At 43.3% G+C, this 19,558-nt stretch overlaps 4 protein-coding genes across 4 annotated transcripts; 2 read left to right on the top strand and 2 right to left on the bottom strand.

Annotated features, from left to right (window-relative positions):
• Positions 1–250: 250 nt before the first annotated feature.
• LOC4337145 (uncharacterized) lies at positions 251–3,547 on the top strand. The gene is made up of 7 exons (XM_015778067.3): positions 251–505; positions 1,053–1,300; positions 1,481–1,642; positions 1,741–1,897; positions 1,981–2,123; positions 2,224–2,259; positions 2,353–3,547. Exons 1-7 carry the CDS (start codon positions 427–429, stop codon positions 3,112–3,114), a joined length of 1,587 nt encoding a protein of 528 aa, XP_015633553.1. The 5' UTR covers positions 251–426; the 3' UTR covers positions 3,115–3,547.
• Positions 3,548–3,986: 439 nt separating this feature from the next.
• LOC4337144 (MICOS complex subunit MIC60, mitochondrial) lies at positions 3,987–11,785 on the top strand. Its single transcript, XM_066309938.1, has 12 exons — positions 3,987–4,192; positions 4,283–4,346; positions 5,708–6,385; positions 7,118–7,201; positions 7,330–7,485; positions 7,715–7,792; positions 8,357–8,449; positions 8,542–8,661; positions 10,062–10,139; positions 10,252–10,431; positions 10,684–10,785; positions 11,216–11,785. Exons 1-12 carry the CDS (start codon positions 4,182–4,184, stop codon positions 11,444–11,446), a joined length of 1,875 nt encoding a protein of 624 aa, XP_066166035.1. The 5' UTR covers positions 3,987–4,181; the 3' UTR covers positions 11,447–11,785.
• Positions 11,786–12,293: 508 nt separating this feature from the next.
• LOC4337143 (BTB/POZ domain-containing protein At5g03250) lies at positions 12,294–16,570 on the bottom strand. Its single transcript, XM_015781576.3, has 4 exons — positions 16,190–16,570; positions 15,591–15,660; positions 13,989–15,212; positions 12,294–13,060 (listed from the first exon to the last, which is right to left on the bottom strand). Exons 1-4 carry the CDS (start codon positions 16,255–16,257, stop codon positions 12,488–12,490), a joined length of 1,935 nt encoding a protein of 644 aa, XP_015637062.1. The 5' UTR covers positions 16,258–16,570; the 3' UTR covers positions 12,294–12,487.
• Positions 16,571–17,216: 646 nt separating this feature from the next.
• LOC9269929 (endonuclease 1) lies at positions 17,217–19,326 on the bottom strand. Its single transcript, XM_026024740.2, has 9 exons — positions 19,090–19,326; positions 18,829–19,009; positions 18,611–18,718; positions 18,442–18,497; positions 18,271–18,354; positions 18,073–18,168; positions 17,904–17,968; positions 17,725–17,798; positions 17,217–17,638 (listed from the first exon to the last, which is right to left on the bottom strand). Exons 1-9 carry the CDS (start codon positions 19,216–19,218, stop codon positions 17,514–17,516), a joined length of 918 nt encoding a protein of 305 aa, XP_025880525.1. The 5' UTR covers positions 19,219–19,326; the 3' UTR covers positions 17,217–17,513.
• Between the last annotated feature and the right edge of the window lie 232 nt (positions 19,327–19,558).

The raw sequence follows: 19,558 nt of genomic DNA, 5'->3' as shown, positions 1-19,558 counted from the left end.
GAGTTCTCTAATACACGATTTTAAGGGTTTTCTGGGGCTAATCTTTTTTTTTTCTCTTAACTCTTCGATTTTTTTACGTCCAAATGAGTAATAATAAATGACGTGTAATAACACTTTTTTTCCTCTAAAAAGGCAAAATAAAAAAAAGAAAAGAAAAAGAAATAGCGACGAAAACACAACACAAACGAAACGCTCTCGAGCCAGAGTCACCCCCTCTTCTTTCTTACCTCCCCCAAACCCTAGCCATCCCGATCCATCCACTCCTCGAGATTTCGGCGGAATGCCTCCGCCGCCGCCGCGGTCTCCTCGCTCCCTTTCCAGCTAGGGCTCTCCCTGCCCACACCCTCCCCCGCCCGCGAGATTTGCGCGCCCCCGCCCAGCGCCGATTCGAGCTGCTCCTGCTTTGCTGTTTCGGTGGGGGAGGCCATGAACAACAGCGCGTTCAGCGAGGAGATACTCGCCGAGAAGCTCGCCAAGCTCAACAACACGCAGCAATGCATCGAGAGTATCCTTTACCCACCCAGCTTTCCTCGTGCTAAATCTTCGCGAGAATTTGGGTGTTTCTTTAGGGGTGTGTGTCGATGTTTCGTGTAAAGTTGCAATTTTTTTTTACACTTCATATCTTGCGCCCTTTCACGATTACTGTTGGGAATCAAGTCTCCCTTCTTCATTTTTCCCTCCTGAGACTGTGTATCATACTTGTATCATACTATCGTGTTATGTTTGTCAATAGCTAGCAACTTCCTTCAACTTTAAGTGGATATATCTACGAGTTGCAGATGTGCGGGTAGCACGCAAGAAAGCATCTTGTAGCTTGAACAAGTGCGGGTTCTTGTGTGTCCTTTTTACACCATTGGTAGAGAGGGTTCTTGTGTTGTTAGTAGCTCTCTGATTGCTATACTGTTTATTAGTAAACCTACCGAAAATAGGTACATGTTGACTTAGAATCCTGTGACATATTTAGGTGGCGCAAATCCATGGTTTTGTTTGTCTGAACATGTCTTTCCATGATCTAATTTGTTCCCTTGACTTTAATTCTTCGCGACTACTAGCTCTTTCGCATTGGTGCATATACCATCGGAAGAATGCAGAGCAAATTGTCCAGACATGGGCGAAGCAGTTTCACAGCTCTGGAAATGAACAGAAGACCCCTTTTCTCTATCTTGCTAATGATATCTTACAGAACAGTAAGCGCAACGGTACAGAGTTTGTAGAAGAATTCTGGAAGGTTCTCCCTGGTGCGTTGAAAGATGTAACTGAAAACGGTGATGAGCGCGGGAAGAAGGTGGTCAGTAGGCTGGTGAGTATAATTTGTCTACTGATAGGAATTTATTATATCTAGTTGGAGATATTGGTGATAAGAGCTATTTGATGATTACTGCTGTATATTTAATATATTCTTTTATAAAATCCTCCAATATCTAATACGAATAACCGTGAAAACTGCAATCATTTAATACTGCAGTAATATGTGCTGTAGGTTGAAATATGGCAAGAAAGGAGAGTTTTTGGTTCACGTGCGGGGGGCATCAAGGATGTGATGCTTGGAACTGTTCCCCTGCCTGTATTAGATATGACCAAAAAACGGTCTCACGGTTCCTCAATAAAGATCGTCAAAAGAGACTCTCGTTCTGTAAAACTTGTAAGCTTTTTTTTTCCTACCCCATCTGCTAAATTATGTTCTTCAGCATTGGAAAGTGTTATGAAAATTCTCTTAAACTCTTATCATTTTGTTTTCAGAGACTAGGTGTTGGGGGAACCGCTGAGAAGATTGTATCTGCACTGCACACTGTTCTCAGTGAACAAGCAGATGAAGACTCTGATCTGGAGAAATGCAAAACCTCAATGCGGCGTGTTGGAAAGATGCAGAAGGATGTTAGCAGTGCTTGTAGTAAAGGTGCTTTATATTATTTGTTATTGACATGAATCCTCCATCTTAGCTGTCTTAGTACATATTCTCAAGTTATTCCTTATCTGTAGGTGATGATCCTCGTCGTGAAACCCTTTGCACAGAACTAAAGGAAGAGGAGGATAGCATGACAGAATGCATTGAAAAGCTTAAAGTAGTTGAAGCAAATAGAGCAACTGTTGTGTCTGAACTGAAGGAGGCATTGCAGGAACAGGTCAGAAACAACTGTTGTGATTATTTATAGTAATGCATTTCCATTTTCCGTATGCAATTGAGTTGGTATTTGCAAAAGCTTACTTGTAATGTTATTTCAGGAATCTGAGCTGGAGAAAGTCCGTACTCAGTTACAGGTAATGTTGTCTAAACATCACAAATTTTATTAAAGACTGATGTTGTAGCATGTATTGATGTAAAATATATTATTCCTATGTTTTGATTAACAGCTGGCTGAAGCTATGGTAGAAGAAGCAGCCGACATGCAACGGAAACTCAAGAACGAGCCAGTCATTCCTTCGTCCAAGCACTTATCCTCAGTAGAACCAGGAAAGCCACTTTCTAATGGGCAGGCGAAGGATCAGCAGAAGACAGCTGCTGCTATCCTCGCAGACAAGATTGCAGCATCATCAAACTCTCAGCAGATACTGCAATCTGCACTTTCCAAGTTTGCTGCTGAGGAAGCCAAAAATTCATCCGAAACTCACCAGGATAAGAGGCTGAAAATTGAACATTCCTCACAGGTCCCAAGTGTCGCGAATGCTGCCGCTTTTGTTCCAATGCCACAAATGACCACCACAACAGCACAGCAGCCCCAGGCAATCTTAGTTCAGCAGACTCCTATGCAAAACCAGCCTCCTGCACCTCAACCCCAATACAATATCTACCAGGCCCCTCCCCATCAGTTTGTCCAGCAGCCTGGTGGTGTAATGATGGGCATGGCGTACAATATGAGCACCATGGCTCCACCACCGCCTCCACCGCCACAGATGATGAACCTAGCAAGGCCCTCACCTTCAACACCCCAGCCACCAATGGGTATAATGCCACAGACTCAGCCGCCACCGCCCGCACCAACGATGCTTCAGCAACAAATGCCGATGAACGTCGGACCACCAATGCAGTTCGCCCTTCAGCAGTCCGGCGCGCCGTCTTTCAGGCCTTTGCAGCCGCCCCCGGGGATGCAATTCTTCCACCCCCAATCTCAGTGACATTTTTGGTAGTCCAGCTCCTGTTAAAACTGTCGCGTTTTCGGTGTTAGTATTGACTGGTAGACAAAAGGTTCTGACTGTTGTAGGGTATACTGTTTGGTTGTTCTTTACCTGGAGATGTTGTACATGTAATGCGAGGAAACTAACAGGAAGATTCAGTTAAGTGTTGAGCCTTTGCTCAATCCTGCAGAGAAGGGCAGAAGACGTCACCTGTTTGTGAGCTCCAGATTGGTTGATGGGCTGACGAACTGGGCAAGTTCGCGTCAAAATCGGCCCGTTGTTTTCTTTTTCTTTCTGGGAAATGGGAATAACGCGGTCGAGATTCGAGATGATTGTAGTTTGTATATGCTGCCCATTTCTGTTGTTCTTTTTTTGTAAGCAGCAGGACAAGTTCTAGTAAAGAGGAAAAAAAAAACCCCAGAACTTTGGATTATGATGATTCGCGAAATACCTTTTCGATTCGAACTGGAAGTGGCCAATCTACAAATGCGAGTATCAGCCAAGGTGATGTTTGGTACACATTCATGTATCGACCGTATTTTCATGTCCTCCGTAGCTAATAATCTCTACCATCCTCACTATTCTTCTATTTACAAAAAAAAAAAACATAACTTTCACCAAATGAACTTCAAATTTTTGATTTGAAAAACATGGTAGTACATTTCATTTTTTTATAGAATATCAAACTGCTGCATCTTCCATCTTTCTGACATTTTTATGGGAAACATTTCGAGTGGCTTTTCTTGTAAAAGAATTGCGTAATAGGCGTGGACGCTCTGAATGGGATAGACACGTGACTGGGCCGTGCGGTGAATTTTACATTTTACCCCTCAGATTAGTTTACCTTAAGCACTCCGCTACCCCACCTCTCCGGAAGCTTTCATTCGCGAAGCCGCACAACACAACGCAACGCCGCGCTTCCGCCTCTCCACCCGCCGCCGCCTCCCTCGCCGGCTTGCCGCCGCCGCCGCGGTCGCGAGGCGGAGACCTTGCGGGACGATCGGAGCGACGTCCCTCTACACCCCTCCCCCTCCGCAGCGGCGAGAAGAACAAGGGGGCCGCCCGCCATGCTGCGCCGGTAAGGGCACACCCACACCCTGTAGATGTTTGTCCCATCCGAGTTAGGGTTTCCTGGCCTAATGCTCGTTCCTCCCCGCCTCTATTGCAGGTGCGTGCGGGATCTGTACCCGCTGCGGCCTCTTAGGAGGATCCCTAGGCCGATCTCCAGCGAGGTTAGCATTTCCGTTTCCGTTTGTTTGCGGTCGATCAAGTTGTTTGTTCTGTGAGGCGCTTGCTGTGTAGGCAAATCGGTAGTTTTCTGAGGGAGCTTTACTTGGGGCACTCTTGAATTGGCATGCTTACTCATTAAATTGATGGAATGTGTACTGATGCGCGAATAGATAGAAAATGCTGCTAATGTTTACAGTTGTATTAACATAGGACCTTAGTGTCTCTGTGTTTTGATATGGGCCTAGCAAATCAAGGACTATTTGGAGCATAATGCTGTTACATTGAACCAGTTTTCTGCTTGATTTGTCTAAGGTCTTATGATGATATTGGGGACCTAAGCTAATAACCATATCTATTTGTATCTTGCATAGCTGCTATGCTGAATTTTGTACCAGTTTTACACATTGTAGGTATTACGTATTTAATGTTGTGGAACATCACATGAACTAAGGAATTGTTGTGTGCGATTTTCTTTTATCTATATTAGATTGATCAATTGACTAGTGCAATCAAATGGCCCTCCTAGAGTATAGAAAGCTTGATTTATTTATTGATTAAAAAAAACTTCTGCTGTGATTCTGTGAAACTTTCTAGTTGATGCGAGACACAGTTCTGCAGTAGTTGTTCCGACTATAATAATGTTTGGAAGGCAGTTGTTTGGATTCAAAGAATTTAACTTGATGTGGTACCAAAAGATAAACAAAATCCACTTAGACTGCCCTTGCTTGAACTATGATATTTGTAACTTGATTTAATATTTTTCTTTATTTAGCTGTATATGCAGTTTGTTTACTTCTCTGTGTAAAATGCTGATTATCACATAAAGAAGCGAAAAACACAGAAAAGTCCATGGTGAATTCTTGTATCGGAAAAAAAATAACCATACTATCTTCTCATGATAATATGTAATGCTACTTATTCTGCTGGGAGCAGTATTGACGCAAGGACAACCTCAGGCTCAGTTGATGACCTGTCAAACTCTGTGCATCTCCATCTTTTTCTTGTGCTCACTCCATTTTGTACACACAAATGCAGTCATTTTTCATGTGCATTGAATGCACAATTCGATAGCAGATTACTAGATTTGGTAATGTGTTTGCAATCTGTTGCTTCTTGTCTATCCCATTCGTGATGCTTTTGCAATATGTTGTTTCTTTTCAATCCCATTCATAATGCTTTTGTGATATACTGTAATGTTTCTTGTTGAATGTTGATCCCATTAATGAGGTATAGAAAAAACACAAAAGTCTCTACGGAAAAGAGGCTACTTATGATTTCTTCTGTCTGTTACTGTCATAAACCACTTTCTTCTTACATAGTATTTTTTGGGGGCCTATAAATGACACACATACCTTTTTAACAGGTCCCAAGTCCAGCATTTCTTCGACCCAGAAGCAAGTCGACAAAAGCTTCCCAACAGAGTTCAACACAGAATACTGTCCCTGGCCCTCAAGGAGAACCTTCTCAGTCAGGAAGCAATGTTCCGAAAGTTCTGCTTGGAACTCTGATGGTCGGCGCTGCTGCTATGGCTGCTTATCAAGCTGGCTACATAGACGATCAATTTAAGGATATAATATTTCCCTCTACAATGAAGGAAAAAAATATCAGAAAGATATACGATGATCTGAAGGCTCCTTCTGAACAAAAAGTTGATGAGAAGCAAGTAGTATCAGATCCAAATGTTGACATTGTTCAGAACAGTAACAACGAGGCTCATCCTCAAAAGGACCTTCCAACTGAAGGGATGGGTCCACCAGAAATTCCAACCACTGATGAGCAGACTGTTTCCTCTGAAGAAAAGGAAAAAGAAACCCTTGCCCAGGGGACACCGCAAATTCCAGATGAACATGGAGCTGCTGCTAAACCACTGTCCCAAGATATTCCTGTTATTGACATAAATCCAAGTGTTGATGATAAGGCAACAGGAGAAGTTCTTCCTGAACAAACTGACAAGACAACCACTTCAGTTTCTCCGGTACAATCGAGCCTAGCAACAGCAGGTCCTTCCCATCATGTACACACAGATACAGATGGACCAAAGGTTTGAACTTCAGTGATCTTCTCTATTATTATTATTTTTGTGGGGAAAACTTATGTCTACTTGCTATATGCCCATCCTTACCATCATATTTATTTTGATTGGTCGACTGCAACATCTTCTATTTTTTAACTTTCCATTTTGGCAACTGCATGACTTTTGTGGGTTGAAGGATGATTAATAACTTCTTTTGCGTATAAGGATTCTATACTCTGGAGCGATGGTTTACAAATGAAACTACTTGTCTTATAATATATATTTTTTGAGCAATCAATGGAAGGCTGAGTCAGTCCACATGAGTTATGTTAAACTTAAAGTCAATATTGGATTACATCAAATGGAGGACAGATGGGGGACGGGGAGGAGGCGTTTGACTGCTAAGTTAACATGAATGAAGGACTTATACTGGAGTAGGACTGACTCAATTGGAATCTCCTTTTGGACTTGAGAGATCCTTTAGAATGTAAAATTTGAAATGAATTCCTATGGTGCTTCATTTAAAACAAATTTGTGTTGTTATGGACTACACAATATGCAGATCAAATGGCACAATCGGTTGGTGCCAATCTATGTTTTAGTTCTTATGATTACTCTTTAGCAACACCCCCACCAATATGTGCATTTAGCATCATCTTGCCAAAGTCTTATGCTTTCATATTATTTGATGATGCAGTTTCTGAATACTGAATAATGACACTGGCACAACAATCTCATCGAACTAATCGTTGTCTGCAGGATCCATCAAGCGCTGGTGCAGTTGAACATAAATCTCTGGCTGAGACATATTTACTACAAGAACCTGATAATTCTAAAGACATGGTACGCTCTCCTCTTTAGTCATTGTTGTGGTACTAATATCGATGAAATACTTTCTAATTACAAGGTTGATAGAAATAATTTAATGGTACCTTTTCAATGTTAATATATCTGATGTTTTCTGTTATCAGGGTGCTAAGGAAAGTAAACACGATGGTGTTATTAGTACGGGAACTTCTGATGATGGGAAAATTGTACTTGATATCATAGAGGCTATTCATGCTGCTGAAAGAAAGCAGGCAGATGCAGATGCTTACATGTATTCAGAAGAGAAAAGGAAGTTGAAGGTTTGCTTTCGATTTCATATTATGACTGCTTCGTTATTTACTGCATTGAGTTTCAACACTAGCATGCCTTTGTGATTTACAGTATTATGTTCCCTCTTTTCTTCTGTTGAACTGATGTTTTGTGGATTTGTAGCAGTTCCAAATTTGACAAATGACGTTTATAATTGATTCTTTTGATTTTATACTATTACATTTTATAATGGTCAGTACTCTGCTTATGTTTTCTCAGGAGAAATATGAAAAGGAGCTGAAGGACACCAGGGCTCGGGAGCTCATGTATGCTGAAGAGGCAGCAATTCTGGACAAGGTCTGTGACATTTTATATTTTATTATCGCTAGTCTCTTTGATCATGTTTCCATAAACATTGTATTCTGCTGGATGCGAACAATGTTTCTCACCGAAAAAAGACCTGCTCAGCTATATAAATATACACAGCTTGACGCATACCTATATCTCAAGATTTAGGTCCTTTTTACTTTTCATCCTCTATCTTTAAGACTTTGACCATAGGTTTTTTAATAATAATATCATGAAAAAAATTACATAAATATTCAGATGCCATGTGGCTAATATACATATATGGAGTTTTAAAGTTCGAAGTGTTTGACTGCACGAATACCATGACAACCTACATTTGGAGAGGGAAGGAGGAGTTAAACCTTTTCATTTTTTCTGTGGATATGTAATTTAAATTTACACAAAAAGCAAAATTTTTTTGCTCTATATGCCTTCGCTTCACTTCACTAGACCTGTATATAATCTCTCTTTCCTATAGAATGCAGATCGTGTCTCTTGTTTATATTTTAATTTCAGATTGATTATTTTTTTGTGGTGGTTTTAATCTTCTTTTCTCCTTTTGTTTTGTTTTAGGAGCTGAAGAAAGAGAAATTGAAGTCAGCTGCTGTGATTAAGGAACTGCAAGAAAATGCTGAACAAAAGCTAAGGGATGAGCTGCAGCAGAAGGTCTGTCAGATTTGTTTTCTATCTGCTATAAACTCTCTGCCCTCTTTATGCTAATCATTACATAGTTGACATTGGTATGGCTAATGTAACAGGATGAGGAAACAAGTCAACAAGTTGAGAAGGTTCGCGAGTTAGCAAAGGCTGAGCTTGCTGCAGCTCTTGCAAAAGAGAGAGCATCCCAGATCGAACAGATTGCTGAAGCAAATCTCAATGTATGGACTTTTGCTATCTTTTATTTTATTGCAGGCAATGTTCTAATTGGCTATTAGATATTAATGCATGCTGTGACCCCATGTTTAAGCACTCACCTAGGTAGCAGCCTTGATAGCCTAAAATATTGGTGCAGATTTATATTTGCAGCTGGTGGGTTACCTTGGATGACTTGCTCTCCTTCTTTTGTGGGTGGTTAGGCCAGGAAAGACAGATGATTTAGTGTGCACATGTTTAGTGGTAATGATTAGAACACTGAGGGCAAAGGATAATGTTATATATTTCCTTTTGCAATTGAAACCACCATAATTCCCTCTTCATAGTAAATTAACTTACTTTTTTAGAAGTTCTTCCTCATGATCTCTGTGTTCATAGCGTGATAAACCTTATGGGTGTGTTCACATATTTTTTTTTTACTGTGTTCCTCTGTAAGCTATCTGGTTGTGCCTATTAGGTTGGCTTGCTTATAATTTGTGATGTTGCAATACACTAAAGCATAATACATTAAAAATTAGTGTCTTAGCATGTCTTAGCATGCTAAGATAAACCTTATGAATGTGTTCACATATTTTTTTTTTACTGTGTTCCTCTCTAAGCTGTCTGGTTGTGCCTATACTGATTAGGTTGGCTCGCTGATAATTTTTTATGTTGCAATACACTAAGGCATAATACATTAAAAAAATAGTATCTACTCCCTCCGTCCCAATATAAGTGCGCCTAGGTTTGGATGCCTGTCCATATTCGTTGTACTATGAAATGTCACATCCGGTCCTAGGTGCACTTAAATTGGGACGGAGGGAGTACATGATATCCTGAAAATTTTCTCATCAGATCGTACAATTAAATACGGATTTTGACATTCAAATATCTTCTTGAGGTTATATGGTTATATCTATCTCAAATTCTCATGATTATTCGTCCAGACAACATTAGGCTCTGACAGTATGCTGTATTTACTATCTATTTGTCTTGCAGCCATAACTCTACACTCTATATTGTGCTAACATATTGAACGTATGGAATTACTGTTTGTTCTATCGATATGAAAATCGCTCATCAAACTCCTCATATCATGCAACTCTACACTCTATATTGTGCTAACATATTGAACTAGAACCAATGATAGCACGCAAATTTCATCTATTGGGGTCCTATGCCTTATATGTTACACCTTTCAATTCTGCTTTTATTAGTCAGTTTTTCCCTAAATATTGACCATTAAGCATAATTTTATATTAATTGGTCTAGTTTCTCCTGGTGAAGCAATATGACATAGTGAACTCTCTTATCCTATCTCCTGATATGTCTTTCATTGCTAGAACAACAATTTGTGCAATACATGGAAGTTCAGATTGCTTGTATTTTTTTAATTTCGCTTTTTTTCTTTTTGCATATTTTTCAGATAGATGCTTTGTGCATGGCGTTTTATGCACGATCTGAAGAAACTCGGCAGAGTCATTCGGTTCATAAGCTTGCTCTGGTAAGATCCTCACTTTGATGCCATCCAAGTATTTCAAGCTTAGTTATCATCTCACTTTTTTCTTTCAGGCTTCCTAAGTTCATGTCAACTGAACGTGTAACTCTTCTTGCAGGGTACTCTTGCTTTGGAAGATGCTCTATCCACTGGATCACCAATCCGGACAGAGGTGGATCAATTGCGCAAATCTCTTGAAGGTATTGATAAGGACTCACTGTTAGAATTGGCTCTTTCATCAATTCCAGAAGATGTTCTCGAGTACGGATCAGATACCCCTATGGATTTGAAACAAAAGGTAAGTTCCTTGTGTTGCAATAAATGATTACAGCTCATAGCCTTATTACTTAGTGTGCCACACCGCTCGACATTATTAATTCATCATTGTGTGAGAATTCTAATGATGCCTCCACCTTCTTGCTTGTTTTGCTCCTAAATACCTGCTCCAAATATTAACTGTTGTTAATCATGAATGCTCGCTGAGAAAAACTGGCTTGGCTACCCAATAATTAGTCCAGAATAAATGATATATCATTATTTCTTGTTGCAGTTTAATTCCTTGAAGGAAACAGTCAGGCATTTCAGCCTTATACCAGCGGGTGGTGGTGGTATGCTGACTCATGCTGTTGCTCATGTGGCTTCATCCATTAAGGTGAAAATAAATTGACGTTGTTTTCTTACTGATCATCAATTAGCTTTTTTATATTGATGTGACTGAAATATTTTGTGTGCTGGTTCTGAATTTTCTGGTCAACTACCTATTAGTAGTGTCTATTCCAGGCATTGTATTTCCTTACCACTTTTGACTTGTAGTGGCCCTATTTGCCCTAGGGGATCTTTACCAGCTTTGATTTGAGCACTTTTTTTTAGATTTCCCTATTGCATTGTTGCCTGACACTGAACCGTCCATTGAATAGAATAAGTTTCTTCAGCTAGCTGGCTATCAAGCTTCCGTTTTCTTGTTCTTAATTTGTTTGGCAGTCAAGTGATCTCAAAAATTCCCTCTTGCATGATAAACACTAACAGTGGTCTGTCATATAACATCAAACTGGATTTCTAAATTTTGTGTAAATGGTTTTCAGATCAAAGAGGACCAATCTGGAGACGGAATTGAGTCTCTTCTAAACAGAGTGGAGAACTTGATTATACATGGAGACTTGAGTGCAGCAGCGGAGGCCTTGGAAAGAGGGTTACAAGGGAGTGAAGCAGCAGAAATAGCTAGCGAGTGGGTGAAGCAGGCAAGGAAACGTGCAATAGCAGAGCAGACGCTTACTCTCCTCCATTCTTATGCTTCTTCCATCACATTCTCGTGATTTTGTTCATCAATGTAGTATTCAACAAGATCTGCGAGTTACAGACTTACGTTACTCAGTCCAATCACAAATATCTTAAGACCATATTGCAAATACCTGAATATATAGGAGCCAGAGCCATTCCTGTCAGGCGGCTGCTGAACTTTCCTCCTTTTAACAGAGCTAATAATTTTTGGCATGTAGCTACAAGCTACTTGGCATTCTTGATGTTTTAGTCGCCAGTTGAGGCACAATTTGGATAGAATTGCCGATTTTGCTGCGGATGTAAATTTTCTTCTGTACAATGATGATGATTTTCGGGGGTCGAGTTTATGAAATCAGAAATCCTGATGCTGGCTAGTAGGAGTACATATTTACAGAGAAGTGAGCGAGCTTGGCTTTCGTTTTTTAGAGTGGAATGTTAGTGTTTCCGCTTCTGCTCATGGTTTTTGCTAAAAATTTCTCCTTAAGACAAACCTTCAAGATTGCACCTGTAATGCAAATGTTGCATGGCCGCATGGGTACCTAAAAAGAAAGTTATAGATAAAATAAACCTAGCTTAGTCATTACTCCCTCCGTTCCAAAAAAAAAGGCAAACCGTGGGTTTTCGTGCCAACGTTTGACTGTCCATAAAAAATTTTATAATTATTATTTTCATTGTTGTTAGATATAAAACATGATTAATACTTTATGCGTGACTTATTTTTTTAATTTTTTCAAATAGGACGGATAGTCAAACGTTGGACACGGAAATCAGGGTTTGTCTTTTTATTTTTGGGATGGAGGGAGTACTCATCTATTGCATACTGTTTGAACCTTAAGGCACTTGTATTGTATTCAATGCAGCACGTTCTCTAGACAAGCACCCTCACCAAATATTTGCATGATTGCATCTAAATTCTAAAGTAATAACTGAATTTTGACAATAGATATACTCCATGTACGTTCTAATAACTTCCTGTTCCAAAAGGGGGAAAAATCTATTCTAGAGTTCGAACAAATGATAATTTAACCAAACTAACAGTAACACAAACACACCGAACTGAAACGCACACGTAGACCTTAACACTCCAAGGACATCGACTTCCGCCTCTCGTCGCCGGAGCTCGTCGGCGGCGGCGGCGGCTGCTGCTGCTGCCGCCTCGCCGCCGACCTCCCGCCGAGCCCGAGCTTCCGGAACAGCCTACTCAGCGCGCCCTTGGGCTTCCCGATCCGGTGGATCTCCTCCCTCATGCTCGAGCACTCCTCCTCGAGCTCCACCACCCGCTGCCTGATGTCGTCCACGCTCATCGTCGCCGACGACGACGACCGCACGTTGTTCCGGGCCTCGTCGTCGTCGTCGTCGCCATCCTCCTCCTCCGGCGGCCCCGCCCCGAAGTCCAGCTCGCCGCTCCTCTCCGGCGCGTACCGGCCGGCGGCGATGGGGGAGCCCTGGTCGACGTTGTCGGCGACGAAGAACCACCCGGCCACCGTGGTGCGCAGCCGGAGCTGCTCGAAGAAGAGCACCTGCACCACCACCCGCAGCGGCAGCCGCTCGTTCTGCGCCGCGTGCGTGCACGCCTCCAGCGACAGCTTCTGGCAGTTCATCAGCCTGCACAGCTGCTCCCTCTCCGACGCCGTCAGCCACGAGTGCGCCTGCGTCCACAGCCAGAGCATCACCACGTTGCTGCTCTAATGCAGTTCGAGACATGAAAGTTATATAAAAAATATTCATAAAATTTGATAATATAGATTAGGGTTAATATGGGACACTACACAAACATGGAAGTTTAAATTCAATCTATACAAGAGGAAAAAAAACAAATTATATCTGTTGTACATGTATTATTAATTGTTAGAATTTTTTTTTCTAATTGTACATCAAATTTAGGCTGTGTTTAGATCAGTGGTGTAAAGTTTCGGCGTGTCACATCGAATATACGAACACACATTTGAAGTATTTAACGTAGACTAATAACAAAACAAATTACAGAATCCGTCTGTAAACTGCGAGACGAATTTATTAAGCCTAATTAATCCGTCATTAGCAAATGTTTACTGTAGCACCACATTGTCAGATCATGGAGCAATTAGGCTTAAAAGATTCGTCTCGCAATTTACACGTCATCTGTATAATTAGTTATTTTTTTCATTTATATTTAATACTCCATATATGTGTTCAAACATTCGATGTGATAGGGGGAACTGTAACATCCCGGCCTAGGGCTTAATAAGATTAATAGAATACTCATATCAATAAGTTGCAACTTCTTTTCCGGAAGCCAATTTCCAAAGAACGACGAATGAGCACAAAGTGTGCAGATGTGTTGGTCTGTGAGGGCACCTATCTGGCCCGGCCTGGGAGAGGCTATGAAAGCTGCCAGATGTAAGTGGGCCCGACCTGGGAGAGGCGGGTCGTTACAGGAACAAATTAATTTTTTACCATGAGATCTAAATATGGCCTTATTCTCACATGTTTTTTTATAGACTTATGTTATCTCAATTAATTTGACTAATTTTTTTAATATTTTTTCCATAGAAAAATGTCCAGTTCAAGACTCTGTCTCTCCGAGCGTTTGCTTACCTTGAGGTAGATGTCAATGGCGCGGTAGATGCCGTCGTCGATGGCCCTTGCGTAGTCCGGGACGAGCTCGGCGATGCTCTGGAACTTGGAGAGCTTGACGTTGGTGTCCGTCGCGACCTCCGCGAGGTAGCCGTCGACAAGCTTGGCCACCGTGCTGATCGGCATGAGCTCACCGGAGGGGCCGTCGACCAGCTGGGCTTCGTCCGTGATCTCCGGCGAGGCGGCGAACGCCGACGTGTTCGCGGCGACGAACTGCTCCAGCATCCGCTGCACGCAGTCGACGTCGTAGAGCGTCTCGACGGCGTAGCCGGTGTTGGGGATCAGGAGGTCCTCCAGCGCCGCCTCCTCGAGCTGGTTCCCGGCCATCCTCTCCAGCGCGTCGCGGCACGCCGCGCCGGCGTTCAGGATCGTGGCGGTGCGGAGGAGCCCGAGCAGGAACCTCGTCGTGGCGACGCCCCTCTCGACGGGGAGCAGCGCGACGATCTCCTCCAGGAGCGCCCTCTGCTCCACGTCCGAGAGCACGGTCCCCGACGCGCCGCCGCCGCCGACGTAACCGGAGTGGCGGGTCAGACCGGAGAGGTGGCGCTTGGCGTAGTGCGTCAGCGAGCCGGCGATGTTCTCGGGGCTCATGCCCTTGGACCTCATCGCCGTGATGAGCCTCTTGTACACCGGCAGCTTCAGCGACGACGCCTGCTTGTACCACCAGTCCGGGCCCGGCGACCTCGGCTTGCCGGCGGTGGCGATGCCGTTCCACATCACCGTCTCCTCGAGGCCCCTCGCCGTGTAGTACTCCACCATCGGCCAGCCGAAGAGGGTCGGGTCGGCGCAGGCCTTGCTCGCCAGCGCGTCGATGCAGCGCGGCACGACGAGGAGCTCCTCGGCGAGCGGGAGGAGCGCGCCGTCGCACGACCGCAGCGCGCGCAAGGCGTCGTCCCAGCTGCCGAGCACGTCGCGGAGGAACGCCTCCGCCTGCTCGACGAGGTTGCCCTCGCCGCCGTGGTCCTCGGTCATGCCGAGGTGCTCCGCCGCGCACCGCAGCGCGACCACGTTCCCGGCGTCGAGCTCCGCCCTGACGTCGTAGCAGAACCTGGCCGCCAGCTCGAACGCCGCGGCGCCGCCGGGGACGTCGTGGAGCTTGACGCTGCACGGCTCGCCGTCGTCGGCGCCGGCGGCTGCTTCGCTTATCAGCTTTTGCAGCGTGCCACTTCGGCTCATCAATGGGAACTGGAAATGGAAGAGCAATTTGACACACGTCAGTAGAGAAAAATCTTAAAATGTTCAGATTATGCAGAATTTAAGGCTTCTGTCCCTGTTCTTGAACATTTCTTTTTAATCTTTGTAGTAGTTAATTCATTCATTTAAACCCTCAAATAGCTGTCACAAAAATCAGATAATCCATCAATATATCGATTTCAGCTACCTCAAACAGGACATGGAACAAGAAAACAGGATGACAGATGATATCTTTTCATCAAGAAACCAAATTGTTGACGCATGTGTAATGAGTTCAATTTATTGCGCATTTGTACTTCAAGACTCAATAGTGAATTTGCACTAGAAAAAGATAGGAGATTGAAAGAGAGATCAGTGTAGCAGATGTACCTTGTGGAGATGGAAGGAGAAATCTCCAACCTCAACGACCACATCGCTTACAAGCTCAGTCATGCAAGTCCTGCAAGATTGAGAAATTTTGATTTTGTCAAAAAAAAAACCAGGATAACATGCAATTCCACTAGCAGAGTGCAGGAAAGAGACCCAAAAGATTCTGCACTGTTCATCTCAAATATGCTCATCTATTCTGTTAATGTGTCAAAGTTTACATCTCAGTTTATTTTCTCTGTTATGTGCTACATTCGGTCAAAACTGAAAGTTAAGTTCATCTTACAGGTGTATTATGATCGAGTTACTGTCATCTTAACCTGATCAAAGATAGCGATATTTTTTTTGGAAAAAAAAAACCTGAAATGAAGAATTTTCATGGAAGAAAATCCATGCAGTCTGTGCGCTACAGGGACACAATCAACAAGTCATATGTTAGGATCACATTGAACCCTAACGAAGGCAAATATATATATACATATATATAGAAGTTAACGAATCGTTTAGGAGATGAACACACGCAAAGCGTCTCAAACATGAACAAGGAGATGATTGGGGATAGATACGATAGGGGATAGGACGAGCGACAGGTGAAGAAGTACCAGGAATTAGGATCTTGAAATTGGAAGCAGTCGGCAGGTTTCGATCCGAGAACCTTCGTAATCGCCATCGCCAAATCCGATCTCAAACCCTCAACGATCGATTAATAGGGATTAGATAGACTGAAGAACACAATCAATTCCGCCCCAGAACGACGCAGCAACTGCACAATTTCGCATTGATCTCCCAAATGGACCTGATCGTGGATGATGAGGAGGCGAAGAAGAAGAAGAAGAAGGTGGTTTGGCAATGGCGGCGAGCTTGTTCGTTCGTCAGTGAAGAACTGGGCAGAGGATTAAATCATCAAACAGAAATGGAAGGTGGCGAGACGAACACCGTGGAATCCAGCAGTTCGCTTCGCTAAAAAACTACGTTAGATTTGCGTCAAAAAAAAAAAAACTACGTTAGATTAGCACCTAGCTGCTGCGTGCGTGGTGTGGGGCCTCTAAAACCGCGCCGTGATTAGTGAAACAAACTCCCCGTTTTGGTCAGTGTCGAACTACTATCTCGATAGGGAACAGTCAGATTTATGCGCTGGAAAACGCGTGTGTTGCATGCACATGTCTTCTGTTTAATTATTCATCTGATGATGATCATGGATAGTCATTTCACTAGAGATAACAAAAAATCCTGGCCAAAATTATGGTGTCAAGACTCAAGAGCATTTCGGGCTTATTTATATTGTTCCTTTACAAAAACAACAAAATTCAGTAAAATTAGAAATAAAGAATGTCTAAATTTGTCATGACTGCGTTAAAAAAATTGCAACGTACCTCTATCATTATTATTTCCAAAAGAATCTGTAACGCGAGTAATTTGGCCCATGCATGCAGCCCATGGGATAATTCACCATCGCGGCATCAAGCAGAAAATCACGATAAAGAGAGAATATCGGCCAGAACTCTGTGGCAAATGAAATCTGCAAAGCCACTCACGTTTGTAGCAAAACTGAGTATGCAACCCAACTTTGGGGCATACTAGCAATTTTTTTTTAAAAAAAATTCTAGTAGGCTATAAAGCAGAAACAGCTTGGTGCAATGAGAGTAGTATAGTCATTGAATCTTGTCTAGATACAATTAATCATACATGTGGATGTACATCTCTTTATGATCAGAAAAGAATGGAATTGGTTTGCTATGTCCTGTTGATTTCAAGCGTTGCTTACTTGTATTACTATGTGGTTAATTAATCAGCATTGTTGGCATCAACTATTCATCGTAAAAATAGAGTCACGTATCACGTAAAAATAAAATGAAATGGATGCGGCCGTTAGATTACACGTGTGGTTAACTTCTGAATTTTCTGAATTCTGAAGCAGCTATCAGTTCAGGCTGGTGATGCGACGTCACGGTTGTGCTCCCCGAAGAGCCGATTCAAGAACATGGCCAGCCTAACTCCCCCCTGCGCGATTCGTCGTGTCACGATCGGGAGCCGTGAGCCGAAGTAGTCATCTGGAAATAACAAATTGACAATCCCATGACATCAGCTAGGTTCAGACTTCAGAGATGTGTGCTTGTTCTAGCAAAGGCAGCATTACCTGACAGAGTTTCGCCTTCACGGACATCGTTGTACGCCCATTTGCAAGCCAAATTTATGCTCTCTGTAGCGTACCTGTTGTATGATAGAAAAATATGATTCGAATGCAAAAAACCAAGGCGATTCTTTCTTTGTTAAACAATACAGAATTGTGGTTTCAGAATTTTGGATTGTACTGACTTGGTTGAGCAAGACAGGAGATCCTCGCAGTCTCCCCAAGAGGATACGTCATCAGACCACGTTCCCTGGAGATGAAAAATTGCAGAAATTCGTTCGTTCAAAATAATTTTGCAGGAATTTTTCTCATGTTTCTTTGCTTGGAAGAGTTGTTTTCAGGCAGTTCTCTTACCGTGGTGAAGTTGTGCACAAGGTCCTTTTGAAACGCATCCATGTCCTTGCCGTAGAATTCAGCAATAGCTGTGAGTATCATCTCCCTATCCCACACCTGAAAAAACACCAGACAGACTTGAAAAGTAAGTAAATTGAGCTTAACGGCAGGTTTTTCACATGGAAGGAATTATGTGCAAGGATCAAGGAAGTTGATTACATGATGGAGATTGGATTTGTGCCTGAACCAGCGTAGATTAATCGTATTGCCCCCTTGGTCGCTCGTGAACCCAACATGCATTGGCTGGATGGACAGATAAAATAGTTAGTATGTTGATGTGTATGAACTGTTGCAGGGAGTGCATGAGAGTAGACTAATTGGTAAGGTTACCTGATGAACATCTCCCATGAAGTGTGACAAGAATAGCAGTGCTTCAGTCATGTTATCTGCGTTACAAGCAGTTACAACAATATGAAAGAAAATGAACAGTCAGACAAGAGATACATGACAACTAAACTATATTGGTTGATATGATATACTACAACTGCGTAGTTCTCACATTTGCGATCGGCGCTGCCGTGATTATAGTGCATAAGCTGAGAGGTGAAGTTCGCGATCGCGCCAGCGACGCACATATCCTCCGCACCATCCGCGCCATGGCAATCCCCTGAAAACCCAAACGCGACAGACAGATCAACATATACACCATTATCACAGCAGATTCAGAGTATAGCATAATTCAGAAACTGATGGAGGAGAAGAGTTGCCTAAGCGTACTTGAGTAGACGAAGCTGCAGGCTTTGTCAGGGGTGTCGATGAAGTGGAGAGGGCTCGTCCACCTGTACTTGTACCAGTGCCTGACCTGATCCGGCCACACGCACAGCGCCGACAGGTCGCCGTCCGCCTCCTCCGTCAGCAGGTTCCTCACCGCGTGCGCCGCGGCTGGCTCCAGCAGATCCTGCATCCAACACGGCATCATAATCATCAGTCATTCAGCCTAAATGTTCAGGAATGGTTCGATTGATAGTGATCATTCACCTGCGCGATTCGGCATGTGAGCATGTGACCCTCCTTGCTCCACGAATGAGCCACCGGCGCCGACGCGAGGACGAGCACTGCAGCCGCTGCCGCTGCTAGTAGAAACGATGAGCACTTGTCTGATGCCATTGATCAACGAGACGAGCTTGATCCTGATGAGAGAAAACACCGGGACACAGCAAGTGATATAGAGCAGCATGCAGCAAGCGGAGCAGTGGGAGGCAATGATTTAAGCTTAGCTTAGCTAGCCTTCGTTGAGTGCAAGCATTGTGTGGCGTGTTACCCCGCATGCTTTGCTTCGCACCATCAACCAATCGCCGTTGGGGGTGGTTTCGCCTTTTTGAAAGAGCTACTAGGTTGCTGGGCCTGGGCCGAAGCAGATTCTCTCGTAATGGGCCTCATCAGACGGCCACGGCCCATTTCTCGCTTCACATGGCCGCATTAGGCTGGGCTTAAGGGAGGCGAAACA

The sequence above is a fragment of the Oryza sativa genome, chromosome 4 (genome assembly GCF_034140825.1).
Source record: "Oryza sativa Japonica Group chromosome 4, ASM3414082v1".
NCBI lineage: Eukaryota > Viridiplantae > Streptophyta > Magnoliopsida > Poales > Poaceae > Oryza > Oryza sativa.
This window is presented reverse-complemented; position numbering and strand designations above follow the sequence as displayed.